Below are 17,540 nucleotides of genomic sequence, written 5' to 3'. Positions count from 1 at the left end.
ACATGCAAATCATACAATTGTTTGAGTCTATACTGTACTTGGAAATCAGCCATACAAATGTTGTAAAACTCACCTGTAACATAATTACATAAGAAAGTTTTTTGATAAATTTGGTTGAAATTCTCAGAAAGTTAGATTATTTTTTAATTCTTATATTTTTTTAATTAAAAAGTTTTTCAAATTCTGTAAGAAAAATTTTTAATCTTTTTTTTAACATAATTTGGTTGTATTTTATAATGAAATGTGGACTGAACTGCTAATTATAACATATAAATATGTATAAAATGTATGCCATCATTTTATATTGTTAAACATGCTGTTCTTCAGTTTGTGTTAATGATTTAATCTTGTTGATCCAGAGACAGTGAAACTATTTTCCTTTTTCTGTTTTTCACTGTTACATAAAACTGATGGTAATCATTAAACAGCCACCACTGTTTGTGCAGGTTGTACAGTGCACATCCCAGGGGACATTTTCATTGTAATCTTTCAGAAGTGAAATTGAGACCACCATAAACGGCAGTAATCGGTCATCAAGTCCAATTTTAACCACTGAAACAGATCTGTAAATATAAGTAACATATAAAAGTCACCTAAATATCTAATCGTAATTATTTCATGATTTTCTTTTGCCTACAGCCTCAAGACATTCAGAAGACAGTATTAAAGGGAATCATTAACAGCCTGTTACAAGAATGGAAAGGGTAATTGTGACCAATATTGTAGTTGTAGCTCATCAGTATAGATGGTTAATCTGTATACCTCATCCAACTGTAATATATATGTGTGTGTGTTACTCAGACGGAGAGGGCAATGGCACCCCACTCCAGTACTCTTGCCTGGAAAATCCCATGGACGGGGGAGCCTGGTAGCCTGCAGTCCATGGGGTCGCTAAGAGTCAGACACGACTGAGCGACTTCACTTTCACTTTTCACTTTCATGCATTGGAGAAGGAAATGGCAACCCACTCCAGTGTTCTTGCCTGGAGAATCCCAGGGACAGGGAGCCTGGTGGGCTGCCGTCCATGGGGTCGCACAGAGTCGAACACGACTGAAGCGACTTAGGAGCAGCAGCAGTTTTACTCAGAAAAGATTTTAGTTGATATAGTAAAAACATAGAATGAAATTGTAAACCATTTATAACAAAGCTTTTTAACTCGAGACTTATGACTTATTAGGAGGATCCACATGTGAGCCTCAGAGGATCTGTGAATTCTTTAAAACTATATATAAAATTTGTTGTATAGAGATATATGTGCTTTACAAAAATAGGATGGATGGTTAAATCAGTAACCTAGAATGAAATAATATGAGCATTAAATTTATCCTTGGGCTTCCGGGTAGCAGAGTAGACATTTCCTTATTTCTAATATAAGGAAACATAAATTTAGCCACTAAAACATTTTTTTTCTGGAACTAAATATTGAATTGTTATGTAAAGAATGGGCAATGTAATTGATAGTGTTTGGAATATGCAGAACACAAAAATACAGTTTTAAAAGTACATATTTTAATTGATATTACTTAAATAACAATTTAAATAATAGCTGCTGTTAAAGCCAAGCAATGCCATTAAATTATAATATAAATGTTTATATTAAGCCCGGTTTGAAAATACCAAACCACAGTTCTTAAATATGTTAAATATACCCTATATATTTTAACATTGTTCCAATTTGCAAAGAAATTTGTGGTTTTTATAGAACATTGAGAAAAGGCAGAGTAGTATTAAAAAAGTAAAAATGTAACTGTGCAGTTTTTTTCTAGTTGTCTTTTTAAAACAATTGAAATCATATTGTATTTTGCATGTGATTTTTATCTTAATATTTTCCTAGTTTATCGTTCTAGTAATACTTTTGCATTTTCCTTGAACTTTATGTTTCTGGTTGAATATATAATGCCTCATTGGAGATGAAGAGGAAAAATTAGAATGTCAACAGAATGCTTAGGAGAGTGAGGAAGTCCAGTGATCTGAAACTGCAGGACCCTAGTCCCCTCTGAGCACGCTCCCACAGCTTTCTAAGCCCTGCTCCTCAAATGTGTACCTGAGACAGATTAAAATAATTTGATGCAACTTACTTATGAAAGGATCATGTGGTCTCTACCCCCAAAATTGTGTTTTATTTTGGACTTATAGTAACAACAACAAGATCTATAGCTTATTGACTGTTTACTATAGGCTAATGACCTTTCGAATGATTTTTCATGTATTTCTCATATTGAATCTTCACTGCAATCCTGTGAAATAGGTAATAGGATTATTTTCACTTCACACTTGAGGAAATTAATTTACAGAGAAGTAAATTGCCTAGGTTAACACAATAAGTGCCTTAGTCATAATTAGAACCCAGGCTGTCTGGCAAAAGAGCCTATGATCTTAACCACCAGTTCTGGACCCAAAGCTGTACACTGAACTAAAATACTAGTGCATAGGACAGGAAGATGGACATTTTAATGGTACAGCTATAAAGTGGGAAAAAAAAGGACTCTCTTATCACCAGGAATTTTAATATTTATGAATTGCTTTGATCTTATTAAAATATTTTCAAATATAATTTCTAAAATAAAACAGTAGTCCCATTTAGAAAATAATCTGAAAATTATGTAGACTACTATAGGAAGAAATAGTTTAGATTTTATTTAAACCCAAATAATTTAAATCATTATTCAGTCAGATAATTCTTCCATAGAGGAATATTACTACTAATTTTAAAATTATATATGTAATATACATACATATAAATTTCAAAATTTAATACACATGTTATTTATTTATATTTCAGATGATGTGGCTTTACATTTATAAAGGGCATCTAGTACACTTTAGGCAATGATTTACATTTATGTTTTCAGATTCAAGTCTAGGTTTTAGCTTTTATCAAGTCAGTTCTCACAGAAACATTGATAATTTTTATTAGATGATGTAAGATTAAGCATCTCTCATCAGTTACACTTCTTTCTTTTTCAGTCCACGAACAAAAGATGATCTTAGAGCATATTTTATACTTTTACAGGTAAGAAAGCAAGAACTTAGTTGAAATTGGATAATTCATATTTCAATCTGTACATGTGTAAGTAAAATGATATCCAGTACTAAGTATTATTTTGAGCAGCTTTTTTGATACTTTTTGGATTATAATTACTTTTAATCAGAGAATTAAAGCTATAACAAACAGTGGGAAGCTAAATTATCTCCAGAATTAATATGTTAATTTAGCTCTTGCCTTCCTGCTGTTGAATTCTGGAACAAACAGAATAAAAGCACTTCTTCCCCCTCCAGTCAACTTCCTTTCTTGTAACTAGTTTTTTAAGGGGGCTTCAAAACTCTTTTTTTGTTTCCCAATTAGTAGGTTTCTAACTTTTCAATAAATATTTAAGCTAGAATTCTAATGGAAAAATCAAAGTGGTTGTTTATGTTTGCTGAAGCAAAGATGATGAACTTTTTCCTCTCAAGAGATACAGATTCATTGATATAAATAAATAAATAAGGTCCAAACAAATGAAAAGTAATTTTAACTTTTATAATTTTTTGAGAAGTATGGTATTCCTATAGCTAGCATACTATATTTGTATTATTCTTCACAGTTTACCAAAGATGGTTGTATAGATTATTGTCTCATTTAAAGATAAGAAAAATTATGTTAAATAAGATATAATGTTTAATTTAATATTATGTCCAATAAAAAATACGGAAGATATGGGTAGAAGGAAGAGGAGAGAGGAAAAAAGAAAAAGAAGAAAAAGTGGGGGGAAATAGGGGGAAATAGATAAAAAGCAGTTGAGAGATCTAAGAAGAGGAAGGGGAGGTAAAAAGGTAAGAAGAGAAAGACAAAACTGGAAAAAAAAATGAAAATATATGTGAAGATGGTAAAAGCTAGAAAGTTACAACATGAAGCTCAAATTTTTAGGAGAGTGTATTTGATCCTCAGGAAGGCAATGTCATCCCACTCCAGTACTCTTGCCTGGAAAATCCCATGGATGGAGGAGCCTGGTAGGCTGCAGTCCATGGGGTCGCTAAGGGTCGGACATGACTGAGCGACTTCACTTTCACTTTTCACTTTCATGCATTGGAGAAGGAAATGGCAACCCACTCCAGTATTCTTGCCTGGAGAATCACAGGGACAGGGGAGCCTGGGTGGGCTGCAGTCTATGGGGTCGCACAGAGTCGGACATGACTGAAGTGACTTAGCAGCAGCAGCAAGCTCTACACATAAGAGCTATCACTTAGTGAGATTATCAGCTGGGGTCACTCCCTTATTTTGAACCATCCTGACCATAAATCAGGATGGTTTTGAAAACATGTGGTGCTCTTTTCTTTTTTACAATTTCAGTTTATTGTTCAGTAATACTTATTTTTACCATCAAGTTCTGAAATGTACATTGTGAGTTTTAGATTTTGGAAATGTAACTAGAGTTTGTGCTTGGTTTACAAGCTCTCCTTTAACATTTAAAAGTTCTCAGGAGCTGTTAGGTGATTCTCCCCTTGTTCTTTGTGAAATATGCAAATAACTCCTTTCACATTGCAAAAGTTTCATTACCAGCTTTTATTTTTCTAGCATTCTCTGTCCCTCCCTTTTTTAAATCAAGAGAGAACCAGGTTTTTCTTAATTGGAAAGGAGTGATTCCTTCCATTTATACGAGGCAGTGAGCTAGGTGCTTTATGTTATAGTTTTTTTTTTTTAATACTCAAAACAACCTCCAAGATAGATATTATCATTCCCATTTTCTAGATGAAGAAGTTGAGCGTCAAAGTTTAAGGAACATTCTTAAGGGCGTATAGTAGTAAGTGGTAGAAGTAGCCCTCAGACCTAAATCTTTCTTAATTCAAAGCCACTGGACCATTGTGGAAATCCAAGTCTCTGTTAATTAAATAATGAAACAAATAGATTCTTATTTTAAAGGATTTCACCTAGTATTTCATAATCTCAAATTTAGTTTTCTGAATTTGCCACTTAGTTCATTAAGCTTAGTGTCTTTCCTTTTACATGTTAACACAATTTTAACACACTTATCTTCAATATCTTTTTCAGAATCCTCAATTTAATAACACATCTACGTATGTCATCTATGCCCACTTGCTACGACAGACAGCCAGCTTAGTGGAAGCTGACCATCATTTCCTAGCTCACTGGTTTAAAAAGTAAATACTCTATGATATTAAGAACTTTTAATTTTATAATAACATTAAATGTTTTCAGGTCTTTAGAAATGACACAGTGCTTCAGAAGCCAATTACAAGTGTATTGTTTAGTACTACATAGAGGTTATTAAAGATCTGTTTTGTGTGTAAGTAACCATTTTGCTTGTACCCGCTGTTGTTGAGATTTCTGTCCACTGCTTTTGTATTTTATACAGCACATTCCTATCGTTGAACATATAAGCAAGCCATCAATATAATTTATAAAAGTACAGTATTTTTTTTCACAGTACTGTACTTACATTAACAATTACTTTTCCCCATGACTAATACAAGCTAAAGAAGCTAAATTGTCCCAAAATTAATTTTAAATACAATAAGTTCTCATTATTAGCAATAGTTACATTCTATAAAGCTAATGTGAGTACTGAATTGGTGAATAGTGAACCATTATTCCCACTCAAGAGGGTTAGATTCCTACAAGCCTTTGCTCACATTTCCATCAGCATATCAGTACATAGCCTTACTTTGTGTTTCATTTTAAAGACACCTTATTTGGTAAAATCATTATTTTATTAACATTCAACTCACAGCCAACAAAAGGTGAAGAATCTGCATGCAATGCAGGAGACCCAGATTCAATCCCTGGGTTGGGAAGATCCCCTCTAGAAGAGAATGGCAACCCACTCCAGTATTCTTGCCTGGAAAATTCCGTGGACTGAGGAGCCTGGCAGGCTACAGTTCATGGGGCCACAAAGAGTCAGACACAGCTGAGCAGCTAACACGCCGCCAATAGCATCGTAACTCATGTCTGAGCAAAGTTTATTGGACACAAGTCCCTTCTCCATAAGGCACATCACATCCTTCTTAGGAACACTAGTCAGAACTTTAGAACTTTAACACTAGAGTTAGGGGCAAAATCACAAATGAAAAGCATAAGAATTTGAAAAGCATGACCCAAGTAGATTGCATAAAGAATACTTATTTGCAGTATGAGAGCTAAAACAAGGAGGCAGAGCGTCACCTTATTCAGCCTCAGCAGAAGCAACTCCCGTTTTTTGTTACTCTTTGCACTGCCATGAGATGATCACAGAAGCACCACAATTATTTATTTGGGGTTTAGAATTAAATAGTAGAAAATGGGTGAATTTGCAAATACAGAGTCTATGAATGAAGAGTGACTGAATACTAAAAGCCTTAAAAGTGAAATGTTTAATGCTAACTTTATAGTAATTTTAGTGTTTATTTCTTATTTAATTAAGAAATTATATTTGAGGTAAAATTTTGCATCTTTTCAAATTTGGGGCAATTAAAGAAATAGAATTTGGGGGAATAGTCTAAAATTTTATGCATAAAGGATGAACTTTGATCTCTAACAAATATATTGCCAAAATAGAAAAATGTGAATTTTGATTGGAATTATTTCAAAATCTTTACCAGATTATCCCAGAAGAGGTTCAAACCATTGGTAGAGAGATTGCTGCAATTTATTTCTTTACGCCTGTTTCCTGCAAAACCTGAAGAATTTCCACCTATATCAAAGTGTTCGTGGTGGATCCCGTCAGCATCTAAAGTACTGGCTTTACTTAGTAGGTTTTATTATTCAATCATCTTTACTTTTCTTTTATTAAATATAAGGATATTTCCATAAGGACCTCAAAATACTATAGAGGCATTACGTACATCTTAAATCATTCCTTTGAGGAGGAGAGTTGTAGTAATGTATTTTCTATTTTGCTAATGGATTTCACAATTAATGTATAAGCATGAAAAAGCTTTATGCATTTTATGGAGCAGAATTCTGTTTTATGGCTGTCAACTGCATATGACCTCCTAAGTAGAGGTTCCTAAGAATACATGAACTTATATTCATTCCTGAGTATGCCATTTGCTTACTCCCTTTAGTATACTATTATAATCCTCACCATTCAAGTTTTCTTTTAAAGCAAGTAATTATTGGCTGCATTTTGACCTTAATTTTAAAGCTACCTTCTTCATACAGCACTACAATTGCTTAAAAGAGGAATTTCTAGATAAAGGCTTTCTGGGGGGCATTAAAATATTCTTCCTACTAGAGTGAATCATGTACATATTGGGAAAGATCATTATGTTAGAATTTATCTTTACAGATACTGCAAACAATTTGGTTCACCCTCCCCTTATTCCTTACACTGATTTCTATAATTCTACATTGGATCACATTGACCTCATGGAAGAATACCACACCTGGCAGAGCTTTGGAAACTCTCACAGGTATGATCAGAAGTTCATTTGATTATTCACCTGAATAAAATACTATTCAAAATAATGACTGACTTATAAGTTTGTGTAAGTAAATTTACATATACACATACCTTAACATATAAACTTTTAAGTGTATTTTAGATATCCAGCCTTGAAATCATTATATCATTATATTTCCTAAAGCATCTTCTTTTTGTACTTCATCTGAATTTATGTTTATGTTAATATGATTTTTGTTTGGTTAGTAACATCTTTTTAAGAAGGGAAAAGTCCTTAGTATGCAGTTTCTTATAAATTTTCTTTTTCTGTGTGCCATCACCCAGCACAGAGGTCAACAAACTTTTTCTGGAAAGTACAGGATTATAAATGTGTCTGGCTCTTTGGGCTGTGCAGTCTCTGGTCTACCATTATAGCACAAAACAGCCTTAGAAAATATGTAACTGAAGGGGTGTGTCTGTGTTCCAGAGCTTTACTCACAAGCCTGGGTAGTGGGCCATGTTGGTCCCGTGGACCATAGTATGCTGGTGCCTGATCTCACACAGTGATCACACATGTGTGCACATACACACATGAATTCACTCCTTTTCTCCCTTTTCCTGTAGATGAAGTGTTTGTTCTTTGTACATAGCATTAAAAGAATGGATGTTACACAGAAAGGGCTTCACCAGAAACGGTTTGTTACATTAGCGTAATAGATTTTCAAAACACTTGGCCAAATTCTTTGTTACCCTGCACCTTATAGTCACACTTACAGTTTGGATTAAACCAGCAAGACTATCCCAGACATAATTTATTCCTAGACTCTGAGATGTCCTACAGAATGCATTATTCTAAGAGAGACTAACTGAGAAATACGATATGGATATAAGTAACCCATGACCCCAGAATTGGTTCAAGCTTCCAGGGACCTTTTCTACCAGAATTGACCTAAAACATAGACTAGAATTGGAGAAGGCGATGGCACCACTCCAGTACTCTTGCCTGGAAAATCCCATGGACGGAGGAGCCTGGTAGGCTGCAGTCCATGGGGTCGCGAAGAGTTGGACATGACTGAGCGACTTCACTTTCACTTTTCACTTTCGTACATTGGAGAAGGAAACGACAACCCACTCCAGTGTTCTTGCCTGGAGAATCCCAGGGACGGTGGAGCCTGGTGGGCTGCCATCTATGGGGTCGCGCAGAGTCGGACACGATTGAAGCGACTTAGCAGTAGCAGCAGCATAAACTAGAATCCTGGATATATCTCAATCCACACCTGAAATGAGTAAGAATTCCGTTTCTGGGGGACCTTGGCCAGTCTGATGGATTTTTTCTTGACAGAGTTTATTCTACAAAGGTATTTTTTGTCCCACTTTAATGTATTTGTAATGTTTTAGACAAATCTACAATACGGTGCCAAGAGTTACTATGCATATTTCAGTGACATCTTTTAATGCAAAGGTCCTCTAAACACTGTATGGTAACATTGGTGTACCAAGAATGAGTTATAGAGGCTTGGTCCTGTGATCCCTTCAGCCCTTGGGACCTAGAAGGGGATCAGAGCCCCAGGGCAAGTCACTGTCTGGCCATGGCCAGCCTCTTGTGTTTGTCTCAGTGTGTCGTACACATGGTATCGTTTGTCTGTATGCTATGACTAGGGAAGGGCTAAGAACACTGTTTTAAAGTACATAGTTAGACCAGCATTATCCTGCTAAGTTCATTGCACTTCTTTTTGTTTCCAAATTTTTAGTTAGCACTTTGTGATTCAAAATTACTACACATTAATACTGAACAATTTTCTTACTGCTTTCTAACAGTTTCATTCCAAGAGGAAAACCATTTCATTTTCAGGTCATTCCAGGGCTATCTCCTTTTTTCTCCTAATGCCTGCATCACAGTGTGACCAGTGGTCACACATGTGCTGATGAACTGTCCTTGGATGTGTTCCAACTACGGCTGATGGATTCATTACAGCCACTTGTGTGGGAGTCTAGCTCCCCGAACGGTCATTGCTGCCTTACTAGTTCTCTCTGAATGCATTTTATCTGTGTGCTTTATGGCTCTTTTATATAACAGAGTGAGCTCTGACCCAGGAAAGAAGTTATTTTCATAACTTTTGATCATATGTTGTGTGTTTACAAATACATACCATTTCATATTACTGCATCATTAAATAACAGTGCTAAAGCAACACTTTTATTTCATTACTCTTAAATGTGTTACTTTTCCTACCATAGTTCTTGCTAGATTTCCTCATTTCTGATGTATAAGCATTTCTGATGCATATGCATACTCAGAGAGTAATGCATTCTTATATTAATTTATGCACATGACTTTCTGTCCTAATCCTTCATCAGCACTTCTGCCTCCTGTTTCTGATGTTGGCCATATTTTTCCCAGGTAATGATGTACAAGTGGCTGCATAAACTGAGATTATTTGTATAAACAGAGCAAGCCGTCAGCACATATTTCAGAACATTGGATGTAGCTTCCTCTAGGGAATAAAGCCACTGCACGTCAGATAGTGATGTCTAGGTCACAAGGCTGTGGGATTCAAAGAAATTATGCACATCAGATCATTTTGTGAATGGTAAAACACAGTACAAAAGTAATGGTTTGATATTGTTGGAAGCGGTACCTTAGATTCCCTTAGTATAATTTTGCTAAAAATACACCATTTTGCTTTTTCTGTTTTCACTTGTTGAGCAGGTTTTCCTTCTGTCAGTACCCATTCGTTATTTCTATAGCTGCAAAAAAAATCATTATTCAAAGAGACTCAGAACAACAGATGATAAGCATCGCAAGGGTAAGCCAGCTATGAAAACATTTATGCTGACTATAATCTATAGTAAATAATTTAACAAATAAGTCAAATGTCATGTGAATTGTTCTAGCATAATCAGGAAATGTCAAAAGTAAAATTCATATCATACTCCCTCAAAAAGTACTTAAACCTATTCATGATACAGGGAAAAAAATACTCCTCATCAACTTCTCATTGTTTTATAAATATAGTAGGAAGGTTAAATGCCTCTCACAGATCCAAAGTAGTGGGAACTTGGATATCATTTTGTAGATACCATCCTCCAGGGTCACTGGCAGTGCATTGGTGAGAAAGAACTACAGGGAGGACAAGGGAAGGGGTGTCCTTAAGAGCAAACCACTCAAACCACCGACACGTTTTCTGAATTTTATGAAAGTCAAACAGAAACAGCTGAAAAATTAGAAAATGCAACAGAAAGTGCAGTCTTAGAAAACTGAGAAATATGTCCATAGACGGTGAGAGGTGTTTTATTGAGTCTTAGGGAACCAAAATGCCTGCAGGCCCATTGAAACGGGTAGCAGTCAGGCCGGCTTTAGGCAGGATGAAGTTCATCCCTGGGCCTGTCCTGTCCACTACCTACCACGATTTCTGCATAGCACAGTAAAGTTATAGATGAAGTACATAATTACTTTGATTGTGCTTTTTAAAAAAAAAATTAGAGCTCTAGACTATACATTTTTATACTCAAATGTTTTTGAGTTTCTGCTTTTGCGACATGATTACTTACAACTTTAAAACTTAGAGAGGTTGGCTATAGTCTTCTTAAAATAGAGACCCCAAGAGAGACCTGTAGAGTACAAGGAAATGATTTCCATGTCTTGTTCAAGGATATAAAAAGAATTCTAAGGCATAAATTATAATACTTCAAATATCATAAAAGTAAGAATTGTTGATTCTTCAGTAATTTACCAGAAGGTGAGTATTGTTTGCTATCACAGAGCAGGGCAAAAAATTTGAGTGACTAGTGACATCCCAGAGTCAGTTTACACTGAGTATTGGCATATTAGAAGAAATGATACCGCCTCTGTGTACCAAAGGAGTAACATAGCCATATTACCCTGCTGAAAAGTAGATTTCAACAGGAGTATTTAGCACCAGAATTATTAATCCTGGTTAGATATTGGCTCAAAGATTAGTCTATATATAGCTAGTCATTTTGATGATTAGCATTTATGCCATTTCATGTGCCTTTTTAGTTTTTTTTTTTTTTTAAAGCCTTGGGCTATGATTTTTTTCTATTTATAAGAAAAAAATCTAAAGAGCTAGAAGTTTAAGTTCCTCTGAGCAGTTTTCTGCTGTGCCACTCACACTTAAGATTTTAAATATCTTCTTTTAAATTTCCTTCCAATCAAAAGGAGAGTGGCAGCTGTAGAATGTATCCTGGGCTGTCTTTCTCAGAGCATGGGCACAAATGAGTAGCAATTGAAGAGTCCAGTGGTATTCTCAGTTATGGGTATTTCCCAGCATTTTAGCTTGTAAACTGCCATACCATTTGGAATTAATGACTAGTGACTATTTTGACACAGGGTAACCTTATAGATGGTTAATATAAGCAAGAACTTATATAGTATAATTTAAAGTTGTGAAAGTGATTTCCCAGATTAAAAATAACTTCCTCATCAGTCTATGTCTAAAATTCTACCATCGTTGGGTTATTTCTTTCATCTGAAGCACTTTCTATGCAGTATGAATTTCTGATGGGAGGAGTAGCCACTAAGCTTTGTCTTCCATTAGCATCCTAGTTCAAATTTGCTTGTTGGATATTTCCAGTGTGATGGCTTCCCAGGAGCTCGACTGGGAACAGAAGATAAGAAAGGGTTGGAAAAACAGGTCCATGACACTGCATACTACGCTAGGAATATAGATCTGTTTGAGCACAAAAGAGAGGACCCAGAGAAGGGGAAAGAAAAAAAAAAAAAAACAACCTTCTGCAAGCCTTTAGAATCGAATACTTGGAGAGATGAAGAAGGGCTCTGAATCAGTGTATTATTATAGTCATCGACAAAATCATGAAAGTAGCCTTACTATATAGACTTGGGGTATTAAAATTTTACCTGCTAAAGCATATTGCTGCATGTAATTAAAATGTCAGAATGTTTATCTTTAATCTGCACAATAATTCATTTTCTTTGCTACCAAAGAGGATGAGGTAGTCTGAAAAAGAGTTTAGATAAATATATTATACAAGCATGTAGACTTTACATGATAAATGACATTCATATATTTCTTATATTTTTGTAAAACATCCCCTTATTTCCAACACCCAGGCATAAATATTGTTGACATTGTAGGGAATTTGCTTTTGATAGTCTTTACGTATATTATCTTTAAAAGGCATCAGAGTTGAAACAATATTGTGTATACAATTTTGTTTCCTCGCTTTTTTTAGTTGTACATTCCTTAAACATTTTCCATGTTATTTACATAATTTTATGACCATCATTTTTGATAAGTATTGTAATTCCACTAGAGATTCATACTTAGTATATTTCTAAAGTTTTCCTCTTATAGATGATGCTGTGATGAATGTCACTGTATAAAATATTTCCTCTGTTTACGATTGGGACAAAGGATATGAACATTGTTGATGGTTTCTGAAATATGTTGAAAATTACTTTCTAAAAGTAGATTTTAGAGTAAATCCAGTATCTTAAAAAGCATAAGCCAAGCTTATCATCAGAAGTATGTGCCTTGTTCTCAGTGTTCCCCTTTGTTTGTATTTATTAAACAGAAAACTTTGCTGTGTAAGAGGTGAGACATGTAGAAGCAGTAATGCAACATTCTTTTACTGTAGAAGTTGAATTATTTTGGGGTCCTCCATTTTGTATCCCCTTCTGTTATCAATGTCCCAAAATGAAATAATTAAGGCATTTTCATAAATCAAAATTTGCATAGCTGAGTTTATGAAATTGTTTATGTGAGAGATGGTAAAGAGAAGAATGTAAGTTATTTTTACCTAAGTGTTTAAATGTGTTAAATGAGATTATAGTTCAAGTAAAAATGAAAATGTTTGCTCTTTTTTTCAATCAGCAAAGTCTGGTGGATAAAGTATCTCGAAGACAGAGACCTGATATGAATATGTTGTTTCTAAATATGAAAGTAAGGCGGACACATCTGGTTAGCGATTCTCTTGATGAGGTATAGATTATTTATTCCAGAATAGTATTAATTGACTAAAGCTTTAAATAATTTGATAATATGGCTTATTACTAAAATCTTAGTAAGCTTTCTTTATTTCTGTGTGCCAGTGGTGTGCTTCCTTATATTTTGATACAATGGTTAAAAACAGTTCTGTATTCACAGTTAAGCCTTATGTTCATTTTTTATGTTTTTTAGTGGTTTGTTGTTAAATATTCAGAAAAGGATTTCATATAGAACACTTAAATGAGTAATTCATATTTCTGAATATATAATGTAGATTCTAGACCACATTTGTTAACTGGTTGGGTGCCTAACAAGTCATTTTAATTCCTCCAAGCCTCAGATTACTCATCTGTAAAATTGGAAGTCTGATCTACAAGGGTATATTGGGTACATTTAGGGTCAAACATATTGATACTTTGATTGTATATACATGTATTATTAAGCTTCAACCATGTACAGTTCTTCAACCAGATTTCCATGTGAATATTACAATGTTTGATTTAGTAATGTGATTTTTTTTAAACTTCAGTGTTGAAGGCAAGTTTAAATGAATTACTTTGTATAGTATTTGGCTAAATTAAAATCTTGGAGTCAGTACGATGCCAGTAGGCAATAACCTTGAGCAAGGTACCTGACTTTCCTAATTCTGTTGCTTGATCTATACAACAAACATTACAATAGGGTTGGGCAGATTTATTGGATGGATGGATGGATGAAGTTTTGTAACATTGTAAATATGATAATACATTTCCAAGAATTTAAAAGGTTAATTTCCTTTTTTACTGCCTTTTGTTCTCCTCTGTCTTATAATTTCCTCAAACAGTTAACTCGGAAAAGAGCAGACCTGAAAAAGAAGTTGAAAGTTACATTTGTAGGGGAGGCTGGTTTGGATATGGGTGGCTTGACTAAAGAATGGTTCCTCCTCCTAATTCGCCAAATTTTTCATCCAGATTATGGTGAGTAGCTAATTTCTATGAAAGTGTTTTCTTCCTGATCATTAGATTTAAGTAGTCACTCATTTTTAATCTATGATTTTACAGATTTTTTTGTCGATCATAAATGTTGAATAATTTTTTAGACAGTTACATTTTTTAAATTGACCAAATTGATGATTATAATATTTATAATCTTACTGGGAATCCTACACAAAATGTATTAGCATAGAAGCATTCACATGTTTTCTGACTAAGCCAAATATGTAAAAATTTGTCATTGAAATAAAAAGAACATTAAAAATTTTAAGATCAGAGCTATAGTTTGCTCATCACTAATATTCAAAGTGTCTGTCATAAAATAATGAGACATTTTAATAAATAGGAAGCATTAAATAAACCTTTGAACTTTAATTTGCTTTCATTTGATTTAGAGAAAACACCTATATATATAACCCTGAGTATTGTTAAGCGTTTTCTTCAAAAGAGTTTTAAGTGTTTTTTTAATTCTTTATTTTTCTTAATTTTGTATATATGTTTATATAATATCTCTCTGGTAATGGGAAATAGAGATGAGAGTGATGAAGTTTCCAGATAATCCTCAGAATTAATTTTGATAACTTATAAAGTATAAAACTATAGTTTCTATAAATCAACTGATTAATTTAGTTTCTGTCTTTTTACCATTTCAACCCTTGGTTCAGGATACCAGTGAAGAATAAGAGGCTCTTGCACACTCTCTGGACCCATATTTGATATATTTTAACATGACAATTGGTCTGTAACATAACTATTGCTGAACTGTTTTGCTTCTAATAGATAAGATATCATGTACATGTTTACCATTCTGATTTTTTAAATCAATCATATTGATGAAATTATGCTTCTATTTTTCAGGCATGTTTACGTATCATAAGGATTCATACTGCCATTGGTTTAGCAGCTTTAAATGTGATAACTATTCTGAATTCCGATTGGTTGGAATTGTATCCTTTAAACTTTCCACTAGGAGGTGCTAGTAGATTAGAGATTTTTAAGAATTTTATCTGAATTTTGGAAAACTGTTCTCATTAATTTATTCAGATTAAAGATTCTTATTAAATTTACTAGTAGATTTTTCAGTAGTCTTTATTATTTTGTAATATCACAGCTATATAATTATCAGCAGATTTAGTTAACTGGAAGGAGTGACTGAACTGTTAACATATTTCTCTGAAAACCTTATCTCAAGTATTATTTGCTATTTCATTTACAACCTAAATTATCAGAAATTTAAGACATTTTTAAAAGTCATAGTATCTTTCCTATTCACAATGAACTATTCCTTTAGTTCTTTGACTTTGTGCTTACTTCACTCAGTTTTCTAAATTGAAATTATGAAGATTAAACCTAATGTGGCCTCAAATCCTGAGACGGTCATAAGAATTAAAAGTTGAATGGAATGGGAACATTTGAAGCATACAGAATTATTTTATAGTGTTTTTTAAAGTGATATAAATTCCTACGCCATCCTCTGATTCCTTCAGGTTTGTTGGAGAGGGTGTTCCTGTGTTGGGTAGGAGATTGGACAGGATGCCTTCTGCATTCATTTTTAAATTCTGAAAAGTATAAGTGTCTGTGGAAGAAAGAGAGAATAAATAAATGAGCAAACCCTAGGGATACACAGGTTAAAAAAAGAAAAAATCCCTGCTTTAGGAAGCTTACCGTCTGGATGGACGATGACCACCCATGCAGGTGGTTGTTCTCAGTCAGTGACCATTCGGCACTAAGTGCTGAGGAATCCTGAGAAGGAAGCAGTTCACTGCATTCCTCCCAGAGAAGGGAGAGTTTTTAAATGGAACCAGTACTGGAGAGAGTGGGACCCGGACTGGGAGAACGGCTGGGAAAGAGTCCACACCACAGAGCAATGTGTAGGTCCACTTGATGGGAGCAGGGGGCTCTCTGAGAGCTATAGATGGTGCTGGCAAAAAAGATTCAATTCAGTTCAGTCGCTCAGTCATGTCTGACCCTTTGCGACCCCATGGACTGCAGCACACCAGGCCTCCCTGTCCATCACCAACTCCCAGAGTTTACTCAAACTCATGTCCATTGAGTCCGTGATGCCATCCAAGCATTTCATCCTCTGTTGTCCCCTTCTCCTCCCACCTTCAGTCTTTCCCAGCATCAGGGTCTTTTCCAATGAGTCAGTTCTTTGCATCAGGTGGCCAAAGTATTGGAGCTTCAGCCTCAGCATCAGTCCTTCCAAGGAATATTCAGGCAAAAAAAGATTAAGAGCCGTCTGATGGAGGGCTTTGAATATCATCTGACTTTGTGACATTTGTTGGAATACATCCCAAAGAATGTATATGGAAATCAAGAAACTGCATGGAAGAAAAGGGAGTAGGGAAAACCACACACTGATAGTAAACTTAACCTGAAATTTGATTATGTGTTGTCGTATCTAAAGGTCCAAAGTGCCAAGCCCACAGTAAGGAACATGTAACACTTCCTAGACTCATATTTTCATTTACAGTAGTCATTTGTTGAATGTTTTAACTTCATTGAAGGCCTACGTTATTAACGCTTCTCACTACACTAGGAGTCATTTGAATTTCCTGATAAGTATGTTTGTCATACTTCACATTCTTATCATGGCTTAGGTTTGGCTTATTTTGACTTTCTAGTGTTTGTAATAAAGTATCAGCTCTTACGCTACATTTTTAGAGTAGTATATGTGATATTGTGAACGTGCTTGCCAGATTTTTTTTTTTTTGGCAATAGGCATTAGTTTCTATTCAATCATTACCCAAAAGATCATATTAAATGTATTTAGATGTTGTATATTACAAGTTTAACAGTTATATCTAAAATTAATTTATAACCACCACTATCTCATTATTATGTGTATTGATCTCACACACAAACTATATAAAGGTTGCTGCCCTGAAAAGCATGATATTGTATATGAAAAACGTGTGATGACGGTGGACTGTGGTCACATAAATGGTTGAAAAATCTACCACAGGTGAAGAGAACAAAACATTTAGAAGTGGTAGGTATGGTGATTAAGAAAATATAATTGGCTCCATACATAATTTCAGTTTTAAAACTTCAGAGGGGCTTCTTAGGTGGGCTCAGTGGTAAAAGAATCTGCCTGCCAATGCAGGAGACATGAGTTTGATCCCTGGGTTGGGACTATCCCCTGGAGAAGGAAATGGCAACCCACTCCAATATTCTTGCCTGGGAAATCCCATAGACAGAGGAAGCCTGGCGAGCTTCAGTCCATGAAGTTGCAAAGAGGT

At 34.6% G+C, this 17,540-nt stretch overlaps 1 protein-coding gene across 1 annotated transcript in view; it reads left to right on the top strand.

Annotated features, from left to right (window-relative positions):
* The window catches only part of HECTD2 (HECT domain E3 ubiquitin protein ligase 2), a 73,675-nt gene that overhangs the window by 43,360 nt on the left and 12,775 nt on the right, over positions 1-17,540 (top strand). The window contains exons 6-14 of the mRNA XM_070363394.1: positions 640-704; positions 2,968-3,013; positions 5,030-5,139; positions 6,577-6,725; positions 7,266-7,389; positions 10,069-10,165; positions 13,214-13,321; positions 14,151-14,283; positions 15,157-15,245. Coding sequence (XP_070219495.1) covers positions 640-704; positions 2,968-3,013; positions 5,030-5,139; positions 6,577-6,725; positions 7,266-7,389; positions 10,069-10,165; positions 13,214-13,321; positions 14,151-14,283; positions 15,157-15,245 — 921 coding nt within the window. The remainder of the gene's footprint in view (positions 1-639; positions 705-2,967; positions 3,014-5,029; positions 5,140-6,576; positions 6,726-7,265; positions 7,390-10,068; positions 10,166-13,213; positions 13,322-14,150; positions 14,284-15,156; positions 15,246-17,540) is intronic.

Source organism: Bos mutus, chromosome 26 (genome assembly GCF_027580195.1).
Source record: "Bos mutus isolate GX-2022 chromosome 26, NWIPB_WYAK_1.1, whole genome shotgun sequence".
Classification (NCBI taxonomy): Eukaryota; Metazoa; Chordata; class Mammalia; order Artiodactyla; family Bovidae; genus Bos; species Bos mutus.
The sequence above is the reverse complement of the archived record's forward strand: the minus strand, read 5'-3'. Positions and strand labels throughout refer to the sequence as shown.